This window comes from Sphaeramia orbicularis, chromosome 2 (genome assembly GCF_902148855.1).
Source record: "Sphaeramia orbicularis chromosome 2, fSphaOr1.1, whole genome shotgun sequence".
NCBI lineage: Eukaryota > Metazoa > Chordata > Actinopteri > Kurtiformes > Apogonidae > Sphaeramia > Sphaeramia orbicularis.
The window spans coordinates 7,149,565-7,172,633 of record NC_043958.1 but is presented as its reverse complement, the minus strand read 5'-3'; the positions used below and the strand labels follow the sequence as shown (position 1 = coordinate 7,172,633).

The 23,069-nt window shown below is 36.5% G+C and overlaps 1 protein-coding gene across 13 annotated transcripts in view; it reads left to right on the top strand.

The window, feature by feature from the left end:
* LOC115430752 (type I inositol 3,4-bisphosphate 4-phosphatase-like) overlaps positions 1-23,069 on the top strand; it is a 79,099-nt gene that overhangs the window by 25,106 nt on the left and 30,924 nt on the right. For 6 of the 13 annotated variants that reach the window (XM_030151022.1, XM_030150984.1, XM_030150991.1 and 3 more), the window contains exons 3-16: positions 8,529-8,766; positions 8,975-9,019; positions 9,573-9,691; positions 12,191-12,307; positions 12,407-12,486; positions 14,313-14,424; positions 14,857-14,947; positions 16,360-16,507; positions 17,849-17,979; positions 18,893-18,997; positions 19,347-19,455; positions 19,780-19,797; positions 21,828-22,014; positions 22,670-22,885. In XM_030151022.1, coding sequence (XP_030006882.1) covers positions 8,661-8,766; positions 8,975-9,019; positions 9,573-9,691; positions 12,191-12,307; positions 12,407-12,486; positions 14,313-14,424; positions 14,857-14,947; positions 16,360-16,507; positions 17,849-17,979; positions 18,893-18,997; positions 19,347-19,455; positions 19,780-19,797; positions 21,828-22,014; positions 22,670-22,885 — 1,584 coding nt within the window. In that variant the 5' untranslated portion in view covers positions 8,529-8,660. The remainder of the gene's footprint in view (positions 1-8,528; positions 8,767-8,974; positions 9,020-9,572; positions 9,692-12,190; positions 12,308-12,406; positions 12,487-14,312; positions 14,425-14,856; positions 14,948-16,359; positions 16,508-17,848; positions 17,980-18,892; positions 18,998-19,346; positions 19,456-19,779; positions 19,798-21,827; positions 22,015-22,669; positions 22,886-23,069) is intronic. The other 7 variants (XM_030151031.1, XM_030151001.1, XM_030150951.1 and 4 more) reach the window with 3 other exon arrangements.

The following is a 23,069-nucleotide window of genomic DNA, read 5'->3' as shown; positions in this document are numbered from 1 at the left end:
AGCTATGATAATACACCATAAATATACATTATGAAGCCATGTCAGAAGAAAGTAAATGTTTTATGGAACACTGTGATTGGAAGAGCAGTTACCTAGACACTGCTGACATGCTGTGCGTTAGCTTCAGATAATGTAATGGCATGTGTTATTTATTCATATATTCATTATTATATTAATATTATACAAGCGCATCATGCTTTTTCATACATGTTGTGATCCATGGTTCAGGAAAGAGAATGAAATTGCTTCTAGTAAACTCTAACAGATTCAGTCATTGGTACTTAATAACTAACTAGTCAAAGAGGTTTTCTGTTTTTATTTTGCTAATGCTAGCAATGTGCCATCATGCTACTTCTGATTTGAGCTTATGTTAAACACATCATATATGCAGATTCTACCCAAAACACAGCTGACCTGAGATGGGCCGGTTCACTTTGCCTTGTACTCTTTTAAGAAAGTTTCTTCTTGTTAATTTCTCATCTGAATTTCATTTCATTTCATTTATTTCATTCATGGTTGTGCATTTCATCAGCAGACATTCAGTAATCATCAGGTGAACAAACATATACACACCCATGCTCGAAAAGGAGCAGGATGAAGAAAATCTTATATTTCCTGCCCCCTTCTAAATAATAATAGCCCTAATGGTTAGCTCTACACAACTAGCTATAAAATCATACTGTGTAAAGTCAGACAAACCAAACAACATACATCCAAAAATAATACAAAATGAATACAAAACCAAGTGCAGAACTACATATCTAGGAAGTACAAAACAAACAAAACGTAGGTAAATATATACCTGACGAAATGATGCAAAACAATTGCGATACCAGACCAAAATAAGTAAATAAATGTCACAAGATGCAAAACAAATACGAAGCAAAATGTAGAAAAGTATAACTGTTCATATCATCTCATTGTTCTATCTTTGTACACTTTTTTCAGTTGGAATATGTTTTTTTCAGTCCTTCAGCTCATTATAAAAAGAATTCCGGAGTTTGACACCAACCACTTATATACACATCTGCTTCAAAGTTGTCTGTGCACACTGGTGCTTGAAAATGAATTGAATTGGATTTGTTAAAAGACAAAAAGAGCAAAAAGTGCCTCCTTCTCTTGGTGGGTTCATCTGTCCCAAATGGCTATGTCATTTAGGTCATTTGTCCAAAACATAATTCGATTTACCCTTTTACACTCTCAGCTTATTACAAGACAGACTAATGCAGTAATGTGTTGTCATAGGTGAAAATTCGTCAAGTTAACGTCAAAGCTTGTAATAATTTCCATTGTTAATGCAGCTGTAAGGTCTGTTTACACCCTTAATAAACCAAATTCCACTTTCTACACTAAATCCTGGATTTGGTGTCAGGAGCCCCGGCCTAGATTTGCAGCGGCCTATACAGCCCCGTGTGTGTCCAAGTTCATGTGACTCACAAATCTACACACATACTGAAACTCTTGAGCTAAATTTGGAGCTGCCTTATATGGCAGATTTTCCCCAGTCACTGTAGTTTCAGTGCAGACCTGGACCAGAACTGGACTCTCTAGTGTTTGAAACTCGTATTTGTTGCTTTGGCAGGTAAAATTCCCACACCTGCCAAATGACTTTAATTGATGTGCGTTGCTCAGTCTGTTGCAGGTTTTACACAAAGGGATTCACTTGATTATATTTGTAAGAACTACAAACCACTCTTTTAATCCAATTTGTCAGAGCACCATTACTGATGAGGGTGTTCCCTCTCTGCCTTGACGATAAGGATGTTTGTAGAAAATATACATTTGTTCAGACTTTGCAACCTGAAGCAAAGGCAGGAAGTAAATGTCATTGAAAAGTGGCTGATGTGTTGAAAGCCATCTTAGATAAGGAGTAAGTGTGGGAAGAGTTGAACACCCTGAAACCATGTTTTTTTGGCTTTGAGAATGGAAAATGTGAGTTAGGTTGGCTGAGAGAATGGAAATTTCTTCCATAGTTCAGGAACAAAACCAGAGGTGCATTGAGTCATTTTTCTGTGCATATTCAAGCTAATTAGCTCTAGTTTTTGAAGTGTCATAGTACCACTGTGACATCTGAACCAGGTAGAAGGCAGTCCTAGCACCTGTCGACTACATGTTTAGACTAAAGGATATTTTTAGCAGAACTCCTCTCACATAGCACAATAAAGAAACCAGATACTTTTTCTGTGTATAGTAGTAGCATGACATGGATAATCAGATCAAAACAGACTGCTATGTTCTATTATGTTTCAGTATGTTTGAGGTCAGGTGTTGTGCTGCTGTGAAGACGAAAAAACAGCATAAAACTTGAAATCTGTTTTCTATAAAGTACATGTATGCATTCTAGAAAGGTGATTTTTTTCATGCAAAGGTAGGACTGGGCAGTGAAATGACAGTAATGATGATCGTAGTGTAAGTTAATAGTATATTGTGATGATTTTCTGCAAAAATCAGTGGCTATGATTATTCCAGTATATGTTCTTTTTGTCTGATGGGTATATTTTGTTCATACCATCAGCTAAAACACATTTACTCACCATTGTTTCCAACTCTTTTACTTCACTGTATTACATGGTTTTCATTTTTTGCAGTTTTATTGATCGATTTATCAAATGATTTGAGAATTTTGATCCTAATATTTTTGGTCATATTACCCAGCTCTACTTATAAATTCAGTATTTTTCAGTTATTTTTGCCGACTGATGTTCCAAAGCTGAGGCTACTCTTTTAATGTAAATAAATGTAAGTCAGTGTATCACATGGAAAAACACAGTGCTTATATTATAAACCAGGACACACTGAAATATATCCTCCTGAGGCCCAGTAAGGCATTTATGTCCTCTGTAGGGGACAAGAGTTTCACAGCTTTATTGTAGAAAAAAAAAAAAAAAAGAAAAAAAAAAGGTGTCCACTGCAAAAATGCATTGGAAAATACTGTTGCATCATGCTTTTTACAATCAAGGCAGTTATTTAATGTAAAAAAGCCTAAACTTTTGCTTTTCTGGGTCTAAGGAGGATATGGGTAAAACGAAGAAACAGGAAGTATTAGTTATCACCCAAAATGTCCCTTTAAATATCAGTATTGGCCTAATTATAAACATAAAAGAAAGCCATTTTGCCTCATACTCCCCGTTTTTATGTATATATGTTCCTTTTTCTAACATCTTGCTTCATATATTCAAGGGATACCAACATGATGCTGTTTCACACACTGCTCTTTTCTACTGACTTACCACAGCTCATCAGCACAACGCTCACACACTTTATCTGGCTAACCTTCAGCTACAGTGCCCTACAGGCTGATGCCAAAGTGTGACTGTTTGTGAGGAAAAGTGGTGTGACAGCATTTGTGAGATGTCTGTGTTCAACCCGGCAGTACTACCTCATGAATGTTCAATAAGTGCACAAATAGTTCAGAGCTCCCTGCAGCTGCAAATTTAAGACAGTGACTACAAATGTGAGTTTTGGGTACCGTTAGGGGATTTTCTGGAGGTTTGGTAGTGGTACTGAGGGTACATGGTGGTGGTCAAATGTAATGGTCATCATATTGTGTGACCCTGCAGTCCTATTAAATCCAAACCTATGCCATAGATGTCTGCATCAGGCCTGTTAAGGCCTTGTGTCCACTATAAATCAGGCTAAAATGTAATCACATCGTCCTTACTTCACTTATTCCACTCAGGTAATTAGTTTTATGCTACCCACTCGGTCTGTCTCCTTGTTCATTGGCAATAAAGGGAAGAGGAAAAAAGCCTCGAAGAGCAGTTTTTAAATGAATGACAACAGACTGCTGCCAACATGTCCTCACTATTATTTAAGTGGCTGCACAGGATTTCCATTCAATCCCAAGACGATATACAATCGCGGAAAAAATTATTAGATCACCCTTGTTTTCTTCAGTTTCTTGTTCATTTTAATGCCTGGTGCAACTAAAGGTACATTTGTTTGGACAAATATAATGATAACAAAAATAGCTCATGAGAGTTTAATTTCAGAGCTGATATCTATTCATTTTCCATGTTTTGTAGATAATAACCAAAATCACTTCAGTTCTTACATCAAAAGCTTTGGCATTCTACTCCCAAAAACAGTGCTTTTAGACATTCCATCAACAGTGACAAAATGGGGATCTTTGAGAGTCCATAGTGGTCCAGATGTGGACAACAATCCTTAGTGATGTTCCACAGCCTCTCATTGGTGATGACAGAGTGGCATCAGGATGGATGTATAGGGTATAAACTACGAAAAAAAAAAAGTGTTTATGTGTATCTGCTTTTGCCATCTGTTGCACTCAGTTTACTCATTTTCTGATATCACGATTGGTGATAATACTTTGTAAGTTAAATATATTTTCTGGTGTTATTGATAATAACATGCATGACAAATTTAAAAACGTAAAAGTGGAGTATTTTGTTTATTGCACTTTATTCTGGGGCTGCCTTGACCAGTGAATTTCTCTGTTGTGTCAGTAAAGTCTAATCTAATCTATTTATTTGCATATTATTGTTATTATTATTATTATTATTATTATTATTATTATTATTATTATTATTATTATTATTATTATCAAGGATAAAATAATATCAGAAATGCTTTAGTTTTTGATAGATGTTTAACTGAAACACTCATTAACTTCATGAGTATGGGGCAACTTCATATACTGCTTTCTGGTTTTAAAGACTAATTCCTGCACATTCTGTTTCTGAGAAAACTTTAACCACCTAACCTGAGCTCTAAGGAAATAACAAATGCCTGAGGTCACAGAACGGAAGTAAAAAACCTTTCTAGACTTTGCCCCCTAACCAATAAAATGTTGCACCAATGCGGTACACAGCAAAATGCAAGTACAAACTAACTTAACTGCACATGTACATCAGGTCCATTGCCCTGTATCCATAAAGAATTGCAGGTAAAGCTCCAGATGTTTGCATTGGCCGATGTAGGGCATCTGTATTTGTATCTGAGCTGACCAAAATGGAGCAGATCAGACTCTGCCAGGAGATCTGTGGTGGACCACATATCAAGAAAGTAGGCCAGCCACTATTAACCTAGAACTGCAATGAAAATCAGATCACTCCTGAAGACTGTTTGTAAAAGGTACATCACAGAGCTCAGCTGTTTATATCTACGCCAGTGTTTGTTTCAAGGCTTATCCTGGTTTTGTTCATATTCGGGATGCAGTGTTAACATGGAACTGGTTACTGACATCCTGGTGCACATGAGAAATTACTGTACATTGGTGACTGTGATATTTAATGTGACTTTATTGTAATTGTTAATGTAACCATAAATTAAACTGATAGGAGGTGGGTTTCCATGCAAATGTACTGCACATTTTAACTGAATTTGTGGAAAATTGGCACATGAAAACACATATTAATGCACATTTACTTAATATGTGAATTTTAACTGTTGGTTTATTATCAATGTCATCTCTAAGCATTGCTATTTCATACAATAACATACAGCCGCGGAAAAAATTATTAGACCACACGTGTTTTCTTCAATTTCTTGTTCATTTTAATGCCTGGTACAACTAAAGGTACATTTGTTTGGACAAATATAATAACGACAAAAATAGCTCATAAGAGTTTAATTTCAGAGCTGATATCTATCCATTTTCCATGTTTTCTTGATAAAAACTAAAATCACTTCAGTTCTTACATCAATATCTATGGCATTGTACTGACAAAAACAGTGCTTTTATACATTCCATGTTTTCTTTTCTGTCTGTTTTAGTCACATGATACAGGAGTTAGTATTGGATTGCATAACCATTGTTTTTGATGACTTTTGATGGTCTAATAATTTTTGCTGTGAGCTTTTGATTGTGGAGTCGACCTTAAGTGGTATTTTGATTAACAAATATAAGTTGACTTTATTTTCCATCATTATTTGAATTGCCCTGCAATGCATAGTGGGAAACAGAGTCCTGTAGCCTGTTCACTGCATACTGTTACAGAAGTTTGCTTTTAGGATATCTAAATTGCCAAATAAATTTAAGTCTTTAACTGCCAAAAGACAACACCACTTCATTGCTCTGGAAGTCTGACAAACAGTGATCGGACACCTGGATTTAGCTATATGTGCTCTAGTAATCAGGTTTTAAATGCAGTTTTTTTCAGTACTTTTTCCCATAGGGCCAGGTAGGTTTACGAATCTTTTCTCCTGTAATAAATGAAATCATAATTTAAAAGCTGCATTTTTTAATCACACAGGTCATCAGTGTCTAATATTAGATTATCTGAAACATTTAAGTGTGACAAATATGCAAAATACTTTTTCACTCTAACTAAACACTCAACATGCAAGAGGACAAAGAAATCTTGTTCAGCTTTAAATGTTGGAAACTTTCTTGATTATTTTCATCAGTTTTCTTCAATTTCTCCAGTATTTGTTCAAATTTTTTGTTAATTTCTTTTATTATTTTCTTCCTTTATGTTGACAATTTGTTAACTTTCTTGATTATTTTCTTCAGTTTTGTTTAATTTCTCCACTATTTGTTCAGTTCTTTATTAATTTCTTTTTTTTTTTCTTTTTGTCCTTTTTGTCCATATTGACCCTTCACCTTTGGCCGCCAAAACTGTTTCAGTTCACCTTTGAATCTGAGAGAATGTTTGTGCCAAATGTTGTGCCATTTTGTGCAACCACAATGGCGAACTGACCTGCAGAATCATTGTACTTAACACTGAAGTTCTGATTTGGTTAAATTAACATATTGGCTGCCCACTGCATTTAAGACCATGAATTGAAATTAAACTTAAATCAGACAAACACATTTTTTCTCTGCAGTAAATGGAGCACAATTGAACCAAACTAGACCTCTGAGATCCCCATCTGTGCATCCTCTAACTAGACCACAGTAGTCCACCGATAGAGCCAGATACCGTCCCCTGCGTTCAGAGCTGCGCTGCAAATAGGCTAATTGCTATTTAACAAAATGGGACAGAGGGAAGTACAGCGAGAAATACATGGGACTTTGTGGGACAGTCACTCTCCACACTTCCACCGGGGACAGAAATCCCAGGTGAGTTGGATAAAAGCAAAAAAAAAAAAAAAAAAAAAAAAAAAGAGAATATCATATGAAAACAAGCAGATTCAGAAAAGGCATTCAAGGGCAGACAGATGGACAGAAGCAAAGATTAGTGGTGAATAAAGTAAAAAAGTGAAGTGTCGAGGGCCTCAGGAACAACACACAGTCTCTTAGCAACATCGACATATGTTCAACCTCCCCCTTTAGACATTAAAAGGCGGAGGAAATGCAAAGTTTTCGAGTGGGATGTCATGCACTGATGCAGACAAACGCATTGTAAGAAAGCAAGAAATAACTGGTCTTTATGGTTCATGTACAAAGTGTTTCATACACACACTGAACAGAAACACATGCAGATGGTAAAGAGCTGCGATGGCCACAGGAAGCTCAGTCACATGTTTCCACAAGCCTCTGCCTCCACTTATAACTGTTTCACTCTTAATATTTACACATACACATGCACTATAGCTACTTTACTCTGTATTTTTAGATTAAAATATGTGTTTTCACTGTTATGCACTTATCGATATGGTAACAGTTTAATTCTACAGTCAGGGTTTTTGTTCAGACTAAGAATAGAAATAACATGGGTTTATTTTCATATGTACCGTATATATATAAATGACTATGGTTTCGGACTGCAGCATCGTTATTAACATGCAAAATACATCATACATGGCATTAGTTTTGAAGCTATCACTATCTTATACCTGTCTGTCTTGTGGTTGTTGAACCTTTTTCTGTTAAGTCTACTAACTTTCTTTATCATTTTGTGTCTTTTTATACTATTTTCTTGTCATTTTGGACATTTTTGGTCAGTTTTGGTGATTATTTTCCTCAGTTTTGTTCAATTTCTCCACTATTCGTTACATTTTTGTTCATTTTTTGTTAATTTCCGTTATTCTTGTTTTCCTTTTTGTTCATAGTTTGTTAACTTGCTTCATTATTTCCTTCATTTTTGTTAAATTTCTCCAGTATTTGACTTGTAACTTGTGAACTGTTTTCCCCATTCAGGATCTGAGATAGAATATGCAGCTTATCTTTTACATATTAATAATAACTTGGACGTCCGAGGAATATTTAATACCAGGTTCAGTATCTGTCACTACTCATCTCACCAGCAGAGCTTTGTGATTTAGTTTTTTTATTTGCAGTTTCCCCTGTGCAATTGTGACAGAATTGCAAGTAAAGTTGTTTTTGCGTCTGTTTTTTTTTCTGTCTTCTATGTTGTCTTCATTTTCTGTAAGTCTAGTTCTTAGACTTTCTCTTTCTGGTTCCTTGTTTCTGTTCTCGTCATGCTTTGCTCCTGCAGCTTCTCTTGGTGTTCACATGCCACATTAGCATGGTGTTGTGTTAAATTTGTGTTTGTGGTTGAAACCAAATCCACTAACAGGGATGTTTCCTCAGAAGTTCTCGGTCTCTTGAAACTAAAATAAACATCTGTTTCTGTTCCTAAAGTCTTCTAAGCTCTCATCTTTCTCCACCTCTGTCTGTGCAGAGAGGTGATCTGATCTCTGGAGCAGCCGTGGATCAGCGCAGACCGAGGGCCACATCACATGGGAGTGTGTGTCTGTGTGTGTGAGGGTGTGTGTTCAGGCCTCCTGCCGTCGCCCGCTCGTCCCGGACAGGCATGGCGGGGGGCAGAGAGCGCGGCTCCCGGATCCAGAGGCCCTGGTCCGTGTACCGGGCCAACACATTCGAACTGTCCAATGAGATGATCGGCTTGGCCCTCGCAGGTAGCGCTGCCTGTGGGCGTCAGAACAACACAATGCTTTTCCACACACACGGTTACACATTCACACACACTCTGCTGTTCCCTGTATGGGAGCCAGAAGCTTCTACAGCTGCAGTTACCATAATAAGACCTGCTCATCAACCAAAATATTTCACAATCATCACATTTACTCAGAGAACCTGTTATAATGCGACATTTTTTGTTTCCAGGAAATAGTCAGGACCCAGATGAACCTGTTCTTGAGTTCAGCATCGGTAAGTACACTGCAAAAAAGGGGTGTCCAAAAACAAGATTAAAACTCTAAATCTGAGGAAACAAGTACTCAAAACAAGTGAAATATCTGTCCATGTAGCAAGATAATTTCACTTGACAAGATTTCTTGAATTAAGATTGTTAAATCTAGAAATAAGCATGTCTACAGATGTATGAACACTTAAAAATAAGAAATTAACTCTTCAAACAGGATAAATTATCTAACACTTCTAACTGTAATTTTGTTTTTTTAATCTTTGTAAGAACCAAATAATTTACAGTGTAGCGCATTTAACATTGTAAATATTACATCCCTTCCCTTCCCTTATCTTTCCTTACCTTACCTGCTTATATATTCATCCTTATTTCAGACCAGAATCAGCTCCGTAACCATTAAATTACTAGATAATCTGAAACACTACTTCTGCCAGAACAGATGGGTCTCAAACAGTCTTTTGCAGGCTTCTTGGCTCCTTAACTGCTGACTTCTAAACCATGTGTGTGTGTGTTTATTGGTGTGTGTGTGTGTGTGTGTGTGTGCGCTGTGTTGTCCAGCCTGCACAGACCTGCTGACTCCTGCCTTGGATCGAAAACCCAACAGCTTTGTAGCAGTGAGCTGCACGACACCACCACAGGCCTTCTGGACCAAACACGCCCAGACTGAAGTCATAGAGGTCAGACTCACCAAGTAACCTCATCAATACACTGAATTACATGATAATATAGACTTTGTGTTTGGTTTAAGTTGGAAAATATTAAAAGATGAGCAACACATTTGATTTGTTACTCATAAGAAGGTGTGACTTCTTTGTGAATTCTCAGTGGGCAGTTTGCCTCTGCCTACATTTACCACACATACCTACATCAGGAGGCAGAAGACGAGGGAGGGATGAATACAATAAAATCTAACCTGCTGGACAAGTTTTCACCAATTTATATGCATACACACATCTGCCCTCTGATATCACTTCTATGACCCACAAGCTGAAGATCAGTTTAATTGGATACATTTATGGATGTGCCCACAAGCACAGGATGAGTCAGTACAAGATTACTATATTTTCCAACACTCTGCAGAAAGAGAAAATATGCTGCTACCATCTAATACATAAAATATATCTAGAATTGGATTTGAAAGTTTAGAAATGCTCTTTGGTGTGCCGCTGCAAACATCAGTAAAAAAAAAAAAGTTGTTAAATTTCATGTCACGTATCCTGAGATTTCAGTGATGCATAAAAACCATCACACTGAAAAAAAAACACTGATGAGAAAAGATCCTCATTCAGATTTATTTAAGAGAAGAGTGAATGAGATTGTATTTTTTAGATTTAATAATTTTCCTTCTGCAAAATGTTAATTATAAACTTTAAATATAAGAAAATAAAGAGAAAATCGCAGATATGGACAATTTTGTCTCTATTCTGTGACACAGAAGAAGCATAATGTTAAAAAAAAAAAAAAAAAAAGCCAAAATGCTGCATTTTCGTTCCATCAGTTCAAAGGACACTACCAGAAACTTTTTCAATTATCTACATGGATTTTAACAAAGTCCAGTTTGTGTTTTTTATGTGTCCTTCTGATCTACCTGGGGTTTCATTTCTTCTTCTGTCCATGTCCTGGGAGGTCGGCTACTGTCCCATGGACCTTACACTTCTTGATAATATAACTAGAAAAGCACTTGGAGAACGCAGACCTCTGCCAAGGCAGATTAATCCCCCCCCCCCAGTCACCACCAAAATTTAATCATTTGTTCCTTGTGCCAGTTTCAACATTTCCTGAAATTTTCATCCAAACCCATCCATAACTTTTTGAGTTATCTTGCTAACAAATAAACAAACACACAAAGCAAAGTGAGGTAATGAGTATCCAGTTAGCTAGAGTTTTCTTTCTGAGCTCCTCATAGAACTCTGTCTTTTTCTTTTTGTGGTTCACACAATACCAAACTACACAGTGGCGTGTTTTCTCTCTTTAATCAGGCTGATAAAAGGATAAATGCAATGATTTATACTCTTTTTCATTGCTACAAAGAAATCTGTCTCAACTTTTTTAGTATAATGCAAAATCACATCTTTTCACAATTCCATCAGGTTACTTATTTTATTTTATTTTATTGGTTTATTTAATGGAGACAATGCACATTTATGAACATTGCTGTATAAAAAATACATCCATGTAAATATGCCAGAATTAGTAAAAATAACTACTTTTCATCTGCAGTCCCTTGGTAAGTGACAGAAACAAGACATAAAACAGCCAACATTAATACATCACTCATTTGCTATAAATTAAAAAACATATATAAAATACAAATAATAATAACCCTTTTTTGTTAAAGGATGTTTGATTATGTGTCAGATATACAAAAATGGATGCTGAGAAGTATTCAAGTCAGTATTACTTATATTGTTTGTCAATTATTATTTTGTTATGTTATTTACTTCCACAACTGTTTCAAAATTCAGAGATGGTCTTTCGTGGGGGGGGGGGGGGGGGGGGGGGGTTCTTGGAATTTATGTTCAAGAGAAACCCACACAATATCATCAATTAATTTCAGAAAATATATGTAATGTGTTAAAACCTTAATAAAGATATGTGTTAAAAAAATCCCCATAATGATGACATAGTATCATCAAAACAAATAAACAAAAAACAAATAGACACAGGATGATCACAGGGGCATTAGCCTATACATTCACCTCTATACTTACATGCAATTAAACATAGAAAGTGTATAGGTGATGAAAAGTAAAAAAGCCACTGTTTTAAGCCAAGAAAGTCTTTTTTTTTTTTTTTCCTTTTTTTTTTTACTTTAAATAACTGTCATAATTGGAAAAAGTATGATGCAACATTTTTTTCAGAAACATTTATTTAAGGGATTATCCTTTGCAGTGGACAGCATTTTTTTTAAAAGCAAAGCTGTGTAACCAAAAGAAAATTGCATTGCTGGGTCTCAGGAGGATAAGACAGTTGCTTCTCATGTAATCATGTTTCAGGAGGAATGAACCATTGTTTCAAAGACTTGTGAGGGTATTAACAAATTTCCCCACATCTGTATGTTGTCAGTTTATACCTGAACACTAACCTAACACAAACAATCACTGTAATTAAAGTTCCAGATGGATAAAGAGTCTCAGGATCATTAAAATGTTAACCTGTCCTTTCTCTGTCCACAGGGCACCAGTAATCCCATGTTTCTCAGCAGCATCGCCTTCTTCCAGGACTCCAACATCAATCAACTGACGCAGGTGAAACTGGCCGTTTACGACGTCAAGGACCGATCACAGGGCACGGTGGGTAGACAGCAGGATTTAACATGAGCAAATCTGACTTTTATCAACAATCAAAAGATGAAAACTGAAGATTTCATCCATCTTCTTGTTGTTTTTTAGATGTATATGTTAGGCTCAGCACTTTTTCCTGTGAAGGAGCTTTTACAAGACAAGAGCCACCGGTTACAGCTCGAACTGAGGTAACACACCCAATATAAAGCATAGATGTAGGTGACAAGATTGTCAGAAAGTTTCAAAATAAATTCAGGGCTGGGCAATATATCAGATTAAGTTGATTAATTGAGGTCTTGCTCTATAAAAATTGTGAAAAATGCAAAATCGAGATTATTGCTTTCTTGCTCAATGAAAATTTAATTTACTAATTGTAAATGTTTTTCTCCAGTCATATAGGAAATATAGTTTTAGTGAGGAGAGAGTATTTTAAATGTCTTCGTCATAACATCATTACATAGGAAAAAAATTACTATTTGATTTTTTAGGAAAAATTGCCCAGCTCTACTTCAAGTACAAAAATCCAGATATCTGTCTCTACATCTGTACCTGTATATATGAAATATGAGGAAAATCTGTTTGAAGGTTATCCAGTGGTTTATTTAGTATATTTTTTGTGAGAAGAAATACCCTTAGTTTACAACATATAGGGTAATAAAAGATTTGAGGTTCTAGTTAGGGGTGTAAAACATATCGATAGACTGGAGTGTTGCAATATTATATCTTATATTTATATCTTATATTTTTAATCCTCAACAACACTGTATTTAGTTATCATTTAATATTTTCCATACAAAGATTTGTCACAGAATCATGTTTTTTACTAATAAAGGTAAGTGTTCATTCTTTATCTAAAATTAGTGCTTTGATGTTTGATATTATATGAACTGAGATAGGTGCAAATATAGCTCCTACTGTCGTGATTATGTAAAAAGTCAACTTTTTGTTTCATATTAATATTACAAAAATGAGATTAAACACTATCCTCCACTTTTCTCCGGCATTAAAAACTGATACACGGAGGTTAATTCTCCTGTTGGTGACCCTGACCATAGGACTGATGAACATGTGGAGTTGGTCCATAAACACCTTCAGTGACATCACACTATCCCTAATGTGCTATACGTTAATGCTAGGTATTATGTGTGTATTATGGATAGAATGCAGAGTGAATTTCCCTTCAGGGATAATAAAGTGAGTTAACCTTTAATCCTTTAAGGCAACAATGGTGCTGTGTACCTGGTTCGAGAGCAAATAAAATGTTTGTTTTCAAATTCACAAGTCAGTCAAAAATCCCAGAATGCATTCTGCTCCTAATATGCTAATGCTAATGCTAGTGCTAGGTGCCCTGTCTGTTAGTAAGGGTAAGATGCAGAGACCAAATTTTCCTGCTGAGATAATAAGGCAAGTTAATCATTTGAGTTTTTTGGTAACAGTACATGTGAGGAGGAAAATGTCAATATTAAAACATAATTATCAAACTACACTGTGCTATTTTACCAAATCATGCTTTATCTAATTACTTGAGTCTGGTTTTGACCAGCTCTATATGTAAAGTGTCATGACATAACTTTCGTTGTGATTTGGCGCTATATAAATAAAATTTGATTGATTGACTTCAACAGGGAGGTTGTTACATAAAAAAATACATGATTACTCATATGTATGCAGGTAAAAATAATAAAGTGTGTATAGAAACTTACAGTAACCATGTTTGATTTTTGTGTTGATGCATTTCATTCATTGTTTTATGTTTTAAGGCAGGAGTGTCAAATTCCGGTCCTCGAGGGCCGGTATCCTGCATGTTTTAGATGTTTCCCTCTTCCATCACACCTGGAAGCCATTACATCGTTATCAGGCTTCTGCAGAGCATGATGATGAGCTGATCATTATTTGAACCAGGTGTGCTGGAAACGGGAAATATCTAAAACCTGCAGGATAGCGGCCGTTAAGCACTGGAGTTTGACACCTGTGTTTTAAGGAATTATCTTTAATAATGTGTGTGAACGGGCAGGTCTGCAGAGAACCAGCGGGTGGGGAACATCACTGTGGCTGCCTGGCAAATGGAGGACAGAGCAGATCAGAGGATGTCAGTCGGCCGACTGCCAGACACCATCAACGGCCGGGTAGGAAGCACAGTATTTAATATGTAAAGGATCTAGATTCACGCTTAGATCAGGTTACACTTCATGGAATATTTTATTTTTTATAATTTTGAAGAAAAACCATGATTATTTTCTAGTGATTGAGTTTATAGTTAGCACTTGAAGACCACTGCCTCCTGAATGACTGAGACACCTTCCTGTGCATTTTTGTCTATGTATAGTATTGTACAATCAACTTCTCAAAACCCTCTGAAGCTGCTTCATGTCATAATAAACATGTCACTGAGGCTGTTAACACAGCACTAAAATCAATCACTATTAGATGGTTTGTGTAGGAGCCCTGTCAACGAGGTCAAAGTGTGGTGGAGGTGGTATATGCATAGAGGTGGAGGTGGCTGCTGCCTACTAGAGTGAATTGCCTGTGTAACATGAGTACATGTGTGTGTCCTGCAGACGGTCCTGCCTGTCGATGAGAGCCTGACAGAGTCCATGGGAGTCCGCATCAAGTACGCTTCGCTATGCAAAGACACACTGCTTCGTTCAGGTACAGATACTGCCACTGTCATTGGCTTTTTTCTTCACCTTCCCGAGCCATTCTGCTTCTTCTACTCCTGTTCAATGCATGTACCAATCAGCTATAACATCCTGGCCACTGACAGGCAAATGGGTCAGAATCTTGATTACTTCATTCAAGTGGGACCTGTGAGTGGGTTGGATGTATTGCGCAGCAAGTGGATATTTAGTCCTTGAAGCTGATGTGTTAAAAGCAGCAAAATCAACAGGGTAGAGATTTGAGCAATTTTGACAATGGCCACATGCTGATGACTGAGTCAGAGCATCTCCACAGCTATGGGTCGTGGACTAAGGTTGGGTTAGTACTCTATGGAATGTGGTCTAAAGGAGGACAGTCTCATTTCAGTTCAATCAGTCAACTGTAGGATTTGCTGGAAAAAACAAATGCAAACCACAGAGCCTCTACACCACATCCTACAGGATTTAATCCATGCAATGTGTTTGAAAGCTGCCCACACCTTTGGTGTTAGCTGGCCAAATCTGACCTGTGATCTAATTCAGCCCAAAATGTAAAAAAAAAAAAAAAAAAAAAAAAAAAAAAAAATTAACTTCAGTTTTAAACAGTATTATTTTTCATCTCATGGTTAACTTAAATAACATTCACAACCATGTAAGCACTATTTTAAATGTTACTTTTTGGACCCTTCAACATTTCTCTCTCAATATATCTTTCCTTTTCAATTCAAAAAATGTTTCCCTCATTATATTTCCAACAGTGAAGACAATATGTAGTTATATTATCCGAAAATAACAGGCTAATATAAGAACATACATCCAAAACAAATATTTTTTTTGTTTGTTTTTTAACCTTATCTTATTAGCCAGAGTGTGGTTAGTTGTATTATGGGTTAAAACTGACTTGTATAGATTTTAGTAGGAAAAAGGTCAAAATTCCTGTATTTTTCATAAAACCAAACTCTCATCAGTATAAACATCTGTTGTTCAGTCATTGTTCAGAGAGGAAAATGTGATGTTTTTTTGTTGTGGTATTTGTGCCATGCCTGCTTCTTAGACTATAAAAATCTAAGACACTATCAAATGTGGATGTGGTTCAGTAGATGTTTCTGCCCTTAAACCCTCCGCCAGTTATTATCCATTTGTCTGCTTTGTATTTATTACCCTGTTCTCCCCTGCCTGGCTCCATATTTACCAATATATCATGTTGTAAATCTGATTATGCAGAAGAAATGTATATTGATTGTCATCTGTGAGTGGGAGAGATCTGTTTACCTCAGGATCCAAAAATAACGCATGTCGGAAAGGATAGAATAACACCGGTAAATAATGCACTGTCACAGAATCTAGGTAATCGAATGATGAAAGCTCAAAACAGCCAACTGGCTCTACTGTAAGCCAGCCTAACCAAGTTTTCTTTGACTCCAGTGTTTGGAGGCACAATGTCCCGGATGTATCGCTTCCCCACGACGGATGGAAACCACCTACGGGTGCTGGAGCAGATGGCTGAGAGTGTCCTGTCACTAAACATTCCTCGGCAGTTTGTCAAACTTCTGCTGGAGGAGGACGCAGCCAGGTGAAAACACATTCACACCTCTGTCTTGATTAACAGTGAAGGTCAGTGTCATAAGGACAGTGTGGTGCTAGGGTTACATTACAGCCATGTTTAATCTGATGTATTTTAGGTCTTGTTGTCAACACGTTAAAACCACCCAATTGAACAGGGGTGTCAAACATGCGACCCGGGGCCAAAACTGTCCTGCAAAAGAGTCCAATTCAGCCTGTGGGATGAATTTGTGGAAAGAAAAATTACACGAAAGTTATTAACGTCATTTTAGTTCAGGGGCCACATTCAGACCACTGTGATCTCAAGTGGATCAGACCAAAAAAACTATATAATAGTAAACTGTAAAATAATAGCAAAACAATGTATAAATAATGACAGCTCCAAAATTTTTCTCTTTGTTTTAGAATGAAAAATGTAAAATTACAGTAAGAAAATATTTACATTTGTAAACTATCCTTTCACACAAAATATGAATCACCTGAACAAATATGCACAACCTGAAATTTCTTAAGAGGAGCACAATTTTAACAATATTCTGCATGTTCCTAAATGTTTTATGCCTTTTTACATCCACCTTGATCTGTAAGTTGTAATGCACACCCTATGGAACTCACTCCCACAAAACATCAGAAATTTGGACTCAATACAAAACTTCAGATCTTCATTAACTTTATTATTATTATTATTATTATTATTATTATTATTGTTATTTGTAAATAAGAAGTTGAGACATAATATTGGTAAAATTGCACTTTATTTTTTGTGCTAAATCAAAAGAGAAAAATTTGAGTTTTTATTGATAGATTATTATATTATTATTTTACTGGTTTGGCCCACAGATCAAATTGGGCTGAATGTGGCCCTTGAACTACAATGAGTTTGACACCCCTGCACTAGAACATGTTCCTCCTCAAAATAAATCTAATAGATGCATTTTGTTTCCCACGTCTTCTGTTGTAACCCTAACACTAACTCTAAGGAAAGATTAGAGCTGTATGTGTGTTATTCACCAGAGCTTATTGCTTGTATTACACAAGTTATGTGGAGTTGTCTGAAATTTGAGAAGTTTTTTGCATGATTCACAGTACAGAGGGAGTGGGTGGTAGGGTCAACATAGCGAATATCTCTTCATCTAGCAATTTATATTGATTTTTCAAGTATCTGTAATCTGCTTTGCTCGGAAAATTTTTTATAAAAGCTGGAAAGTAATGGTCACTTTCACCACATGATTAGAGTCTGAACTGGCACTGAACAGATTCACAAATGCATCTCTATTCATTGTAATGAGCTTGTGCTCATATTTTTTTTTGCCTTTGTCAAGTTTCAAATTGCATTTTATCTTTTCTCCAGGGTGTGTGAGCTGGAGGAACTTGGCGAGTTATCCCCCTGCTGGGAGAATCTACGGCGACAAATCGTCTCCCAGTACCAGACCATAATACTTGCTTACCAGGAAACACTGTCAGACCTCAACAACTATAGAGGTTAGTGTTGGTGTCATGAAACCAATGTTGTAGTGAGACCAGGCCAAGACCAAGACCAGAGCAGATACACAGGAAAGGTACTATGTCCTACCTGGCATTGTTTACAACCAACAAAAAATTAACTTAAGAACAACAATTTTCCACAGTATAATACTAGCATCGCTCTGTCATATCCTGTCTGCACTTTATCCACTTTACCAACCTTATCCATACATTCTCATTTTATTTATGGGGCATAGTTATTATTTATTATACAGTCACGGAAAAAAATATTAGACCATCAAAAGTCATCAAAAACAATGGTTATACAATCAAGTACTAACTCCTGTGTGTATCATGTGACTAAAACAGACAGAAAAGAAAACATGGAATGCCTAAAAGCACTGTTTTTGGTCAGTACAATGCCATAGATATTGATGTAAGAACTGAAGTGATTTTGGTTATTATCAAGAAAACCATGGAAAATGGATAGATATCAGCTCTTAGATTAAACTCCTGTGAGCTATTTTTTTTATTGTTATTATATTTGTCCAAACAAACGTACCTTTAGTTGTACCAGGCATTAAAATGAACAAGAAATTGAAGAAAACAAGGGGTGGTCTAGTAATTTTTTCCGCAACTGTAAATCAATTAAAATTAATTTATGTCCTTAGATTTCTTTAGTTGTATAGAAGTGTTGTGTAATCATGCTACTCATACATGCTTTTAAATTGCTCCCTGGGGAGAAATAAAGTTAATAGAATTAGTTTTGAATTCGCTTTGAATTCAATAAGCCAAATATTAATCAGTAATATTCCGTTTCAGGATGAGACCAAGACCTTCAGCAAGTTTTTTTGAGTGCTCCAACACCAGCTAAAACCATGAAGTGACTAGTTTTGTTCAGTTATTGCTGTATTTGCTTACTTTTCTCCAGGTCCGTCGTTCAAAGCCAGTAACCTGAAAGCAGAGCGGAAGCTGGAGTTCATGCCAACCAACCTCCACGTTCAGAGGATGAGGGTCCAGGATGAGCTGGGCTTCGGTGAGGACGGTATCCACCACGATTAGAGCATGCTCAGAAGTGTTTTCACAACCTTTTTATTTTCAGATTCAGACCATCTTTAAAGGGTGCCTGAAACAGTGGATAATATTACTGTCATTTATTCTATTTGTGCAATGTAAGTAAGATGTGGCGCTGCAATAAAACTTGTAATTCACTTGAATATATTGTTGTATTTTACTTTGTCACCAGCAAAAAGAAATACAGTCTCATGGTCTGATGAATCCAAGTGAATTACAAGTTTTATCACAGTGTCATATTTTACCTAAGGTACAAATGGAATAAATATTGCAGTCTTTCTGATCCTCTGTAATACCTTTTCCTCCTCCAGAACACACTTATGACGTGATAACAATCGGAGCCCCAGCCGCTCACTGCCAGGGCTTTAAAAACAGCGGTCTGAGGAAACTCATCCAGAAGTTTGAGGAGGCGAAGAAACAGTAAGTTCAGAGTGGGTGGGTGTAAAGAAAAACACTGTACATAAATGGTCATCGAAATGGAAATCAAAGCAAAAGAATACATTGGCATGCTGTTGTTGTTTTCCCTCAGCTGTATTATTGTTATATCTGCTCTCGTCTTACTTTTTGCTGCTTCTTTTATTATTTGTCTGGTATTGTTTCAAGTGTTCCAAATGGGTGTTTCATCATTTTGATCTAGTATCTACTTTAATTTGGCTGCCCTGTAGTTCTTTATAAATATGTTGTTTCATTAAACCTACAATCCTGGCTTCCTCTTAATTTTGTTTTTGTTACTTTTTTAATCAGCGTATATGAGGAGGAATGGTGAGTTGTTGCACTGCTTTGCCTGTTTTCATTTGGATGTGCTGTTTGCATTGCATTGTCTTGCACCACCTAAAAAGTATGTTGTCTGAAATGTCAATGCAACACAACAACACAAAGTTTTGTGATTTTCATTTATTGCAGCTTGAAAGGTAAGTGAAACAGCATAGTTTATGTTAGTAGCACCACATTAAGACACATAATACATTGGTATTAACATTGTCTATAAGTAACTACAATGTGTTTGGTTTTACATGAGGAAAATCACTATATGTCAAGTTTGTACCGTTCAGTTTTTAAAATTCAGCCACGGCGAAAAAACACATTTGCTATTTCAGAATTTGCAATGAAATTCTCAAAACTATATGACAAAAAATCTGAATTTTTGAAGTGAACGGTATCGTCTGTATCTTTTAGTAGTTTCATGTCATCTGTTGTGTTTCCTCAACTGACTCACTGATAAGGACCAGTGATAAGAACAGGCATGTGCATGGAAATGCTATGTTTGTCTGTAAATGTCTGGGCTTAATAGAATAATACCCCAAATTCACCATAAACACCAGTTTTCCCTTTAAAGGTACAGTGTGTTGGATTTTAGGGTAGGGGTCAGCAACTTTTTTACAAACTACAGAGCCATATTTGGCAGAGTAATATAAAAAAAAAAAAAATCTCTCTTTAACCAGAAAACAACAAGATCATGAATATTTTACATTTATTATATGTAAAAATCAGCAGTTAATTATGTTTTATTATGATGTGGCTGTTCTGCAGTAGAACTACAGTAAAAGAAATAATTCAGTGTTAGTTATGTAAATATATTAAACATGGACATTTTAGAATTTTACTATGGAATATCATTATGGCAATATCAAAATTCAAATAAATTTTGTTGTTTTTGTTTGCCGGAGGTAGTTTTTGCTACTTTTTTTTCACCAAATGGTAAATTAATTCACCTATAGGTAATAGAAACACTATTTTTTATGCTGTCAATTTTTAACTCACATGATCATCATTTTCTGCATCTTCCCAGATATGCTGATGAAATATGAAACTGTGTGGTAGTGTAGTTGTTGTGTGAGAGGAACAAATTATTTCCCCTACTCCATCTGGGGAAAAAAAAAAAAAAAAAGTCATGTGTAACATAGCATACAGCGCCACCTGCTGACAGCTCAACACAGCCTTGATTATTCACTCCAAATTAGTTTAGATGAACACATAATTTGCAGTTTCGTCTTTGCAACTATTCAAAAGCACTATTACAGAGAAAAAAAATTGATAAATGTAGGGGTAAATATAGAAGATACAGGATTAAAATAAATGTAGGAGGAGAAAAAAAAAAGCTCCATACAATTTGGTGTGAATCCTCCTTTTGTTAGTATGAAAGAAATGGCTAAAATTTCTATTTTCTGTAACTTCTGCTGTTGCTGTCTTCGCCAGGACACTCTTGCAAAAGAGATTTTTAATCTCGACAAGGCTTTTTTTCCTGGTTAAGTAAAAGCTAATTAATAAATAAATAATAAAATGAATGAAGTGTTGTGAAATGAAGGGTAGTCTGCTTTGAAAATCTACAAAACATAGCTGACTGATTTAAGGCTTGGCAGTAAAGTAGCATATTTTTCCATGTTGCACCATGATCAATCAATCAATTAATCAATCAAATTTTATTTATATAGCGCTGCATCACAACACAAGTTACCTCATGACACTTTACATTTCAGCCACTTTAATGATTTTCGATTTTTGTACAGTAACCAAGAATCACCAAAATAGAGGCTCCAATAAGGGCCTTCGCTTTTCACATTTTTACATTTACTTACCTTTATGTTGAAGGGGAAGGTGAGATGAGGGGTATTCAGTTGGTTGGATTCTGCAGCCTCATCACTAGATGCCACTAAATCCCACACAATGCACCTTTTGAGTGGATTTGGAAGTAAACATTAGATGGAGGCTTAAAGATTCAACAGGCAGCTATAAAAGGTCACGCCATCATACTGAAGACATGTCCCCGCTGAAGTCTGGTGTCCCCCCCTTAGCAGCGCCCTGTCCAGCTCCCAGTCCATCGTCTACATACCCCAGGACATAGTCCGAGCCAAAGAGATCATCGCCCACATCAACACCCTGAAGACCCAGGTCAGCTACTACGCCGAGAGGCTTTCCAGAGCCGCCAAGGACCGGTCAGCCAGCGGACTGGAGAGGACGCTCGCTATTCTGGCTGATAAGGTGAGAGACGTGAGAATCAGCACAAACTACAAACAGAAGCATCCAGGCAACCCTTTAACAGCAGCAATCTCTCCGGCACTGCATTTTGCACTTTACAGCATTCAAATTACTGTAACTCCTGAACCGTTTCCTCTATCCACAAAATTCAAACGGCATTGGAAAGCTGAGATCCTGAGCTTTACGACACGATTTAACATTTCACGGCAGCAATGTGGGACTGTATTACAAGTAGAAAGGAACTGTTTCAGAGACTTCCACATAGGCTAAAAAAACACCTGGAAATAAAAAAAAATATGAAGCCATAATATGGATACTGAATGTTCAAGAGCAAAAAGCATGTTTGAGCAGATGTAAAATAGCTGAAAGTTTATTTTTGCAATCTCAAAAAATTTCATTATGAACATTTACAGTTTCTGATAATATATATACTAAAAACTTCAACTCAAACACACTGTTTTTAGCATGTATTATTTCTAATACTGATGATAATTAGCCAGATATTGAAAGTTAAGTTCTTCGTGAAAACAGAGATGCTAAAGAATTGGTAAAATAGACAATTTCTGATACTTTTATTGCAACCAAAACATTAATACAGCTGGGCAGCCTGTTCTAATGGGTGAAATCACATGATGTTACCGTCCACTCGCCCTTTCAGACTCGTCAGCTGGTGACAGTGTGTGACTGTAAACTACTAGCTTCAGCCATCCAGGCCCTGAACGCAGCACGGCCTGAATACATCGCCTCCAAAGCGTCTCCTTCCGCCGACTCAGAGCAAGTAGTTCTCCGTAACGACCAGGACACACTGCTGGCAAAGTGGAGCGGTCGCAACAGTCGATCCTCACTGCATGCAGACTGGCACGAAGAGGAGTGGGTAAGATCTGTTAAGTCCAGGTTTCCAGAGGACCACACTGACTTAGATAAAGCCTAAAAAATGTCACATACTCATATGCTCCTGGGACCCAGCAATGCATTTTTGTCCTCTGTGCAGGACAAGAGTTTCACAGCTTTACTTAACCCTCAAAGACCCAAACAGCCATCTACAGATCTAAAATGTT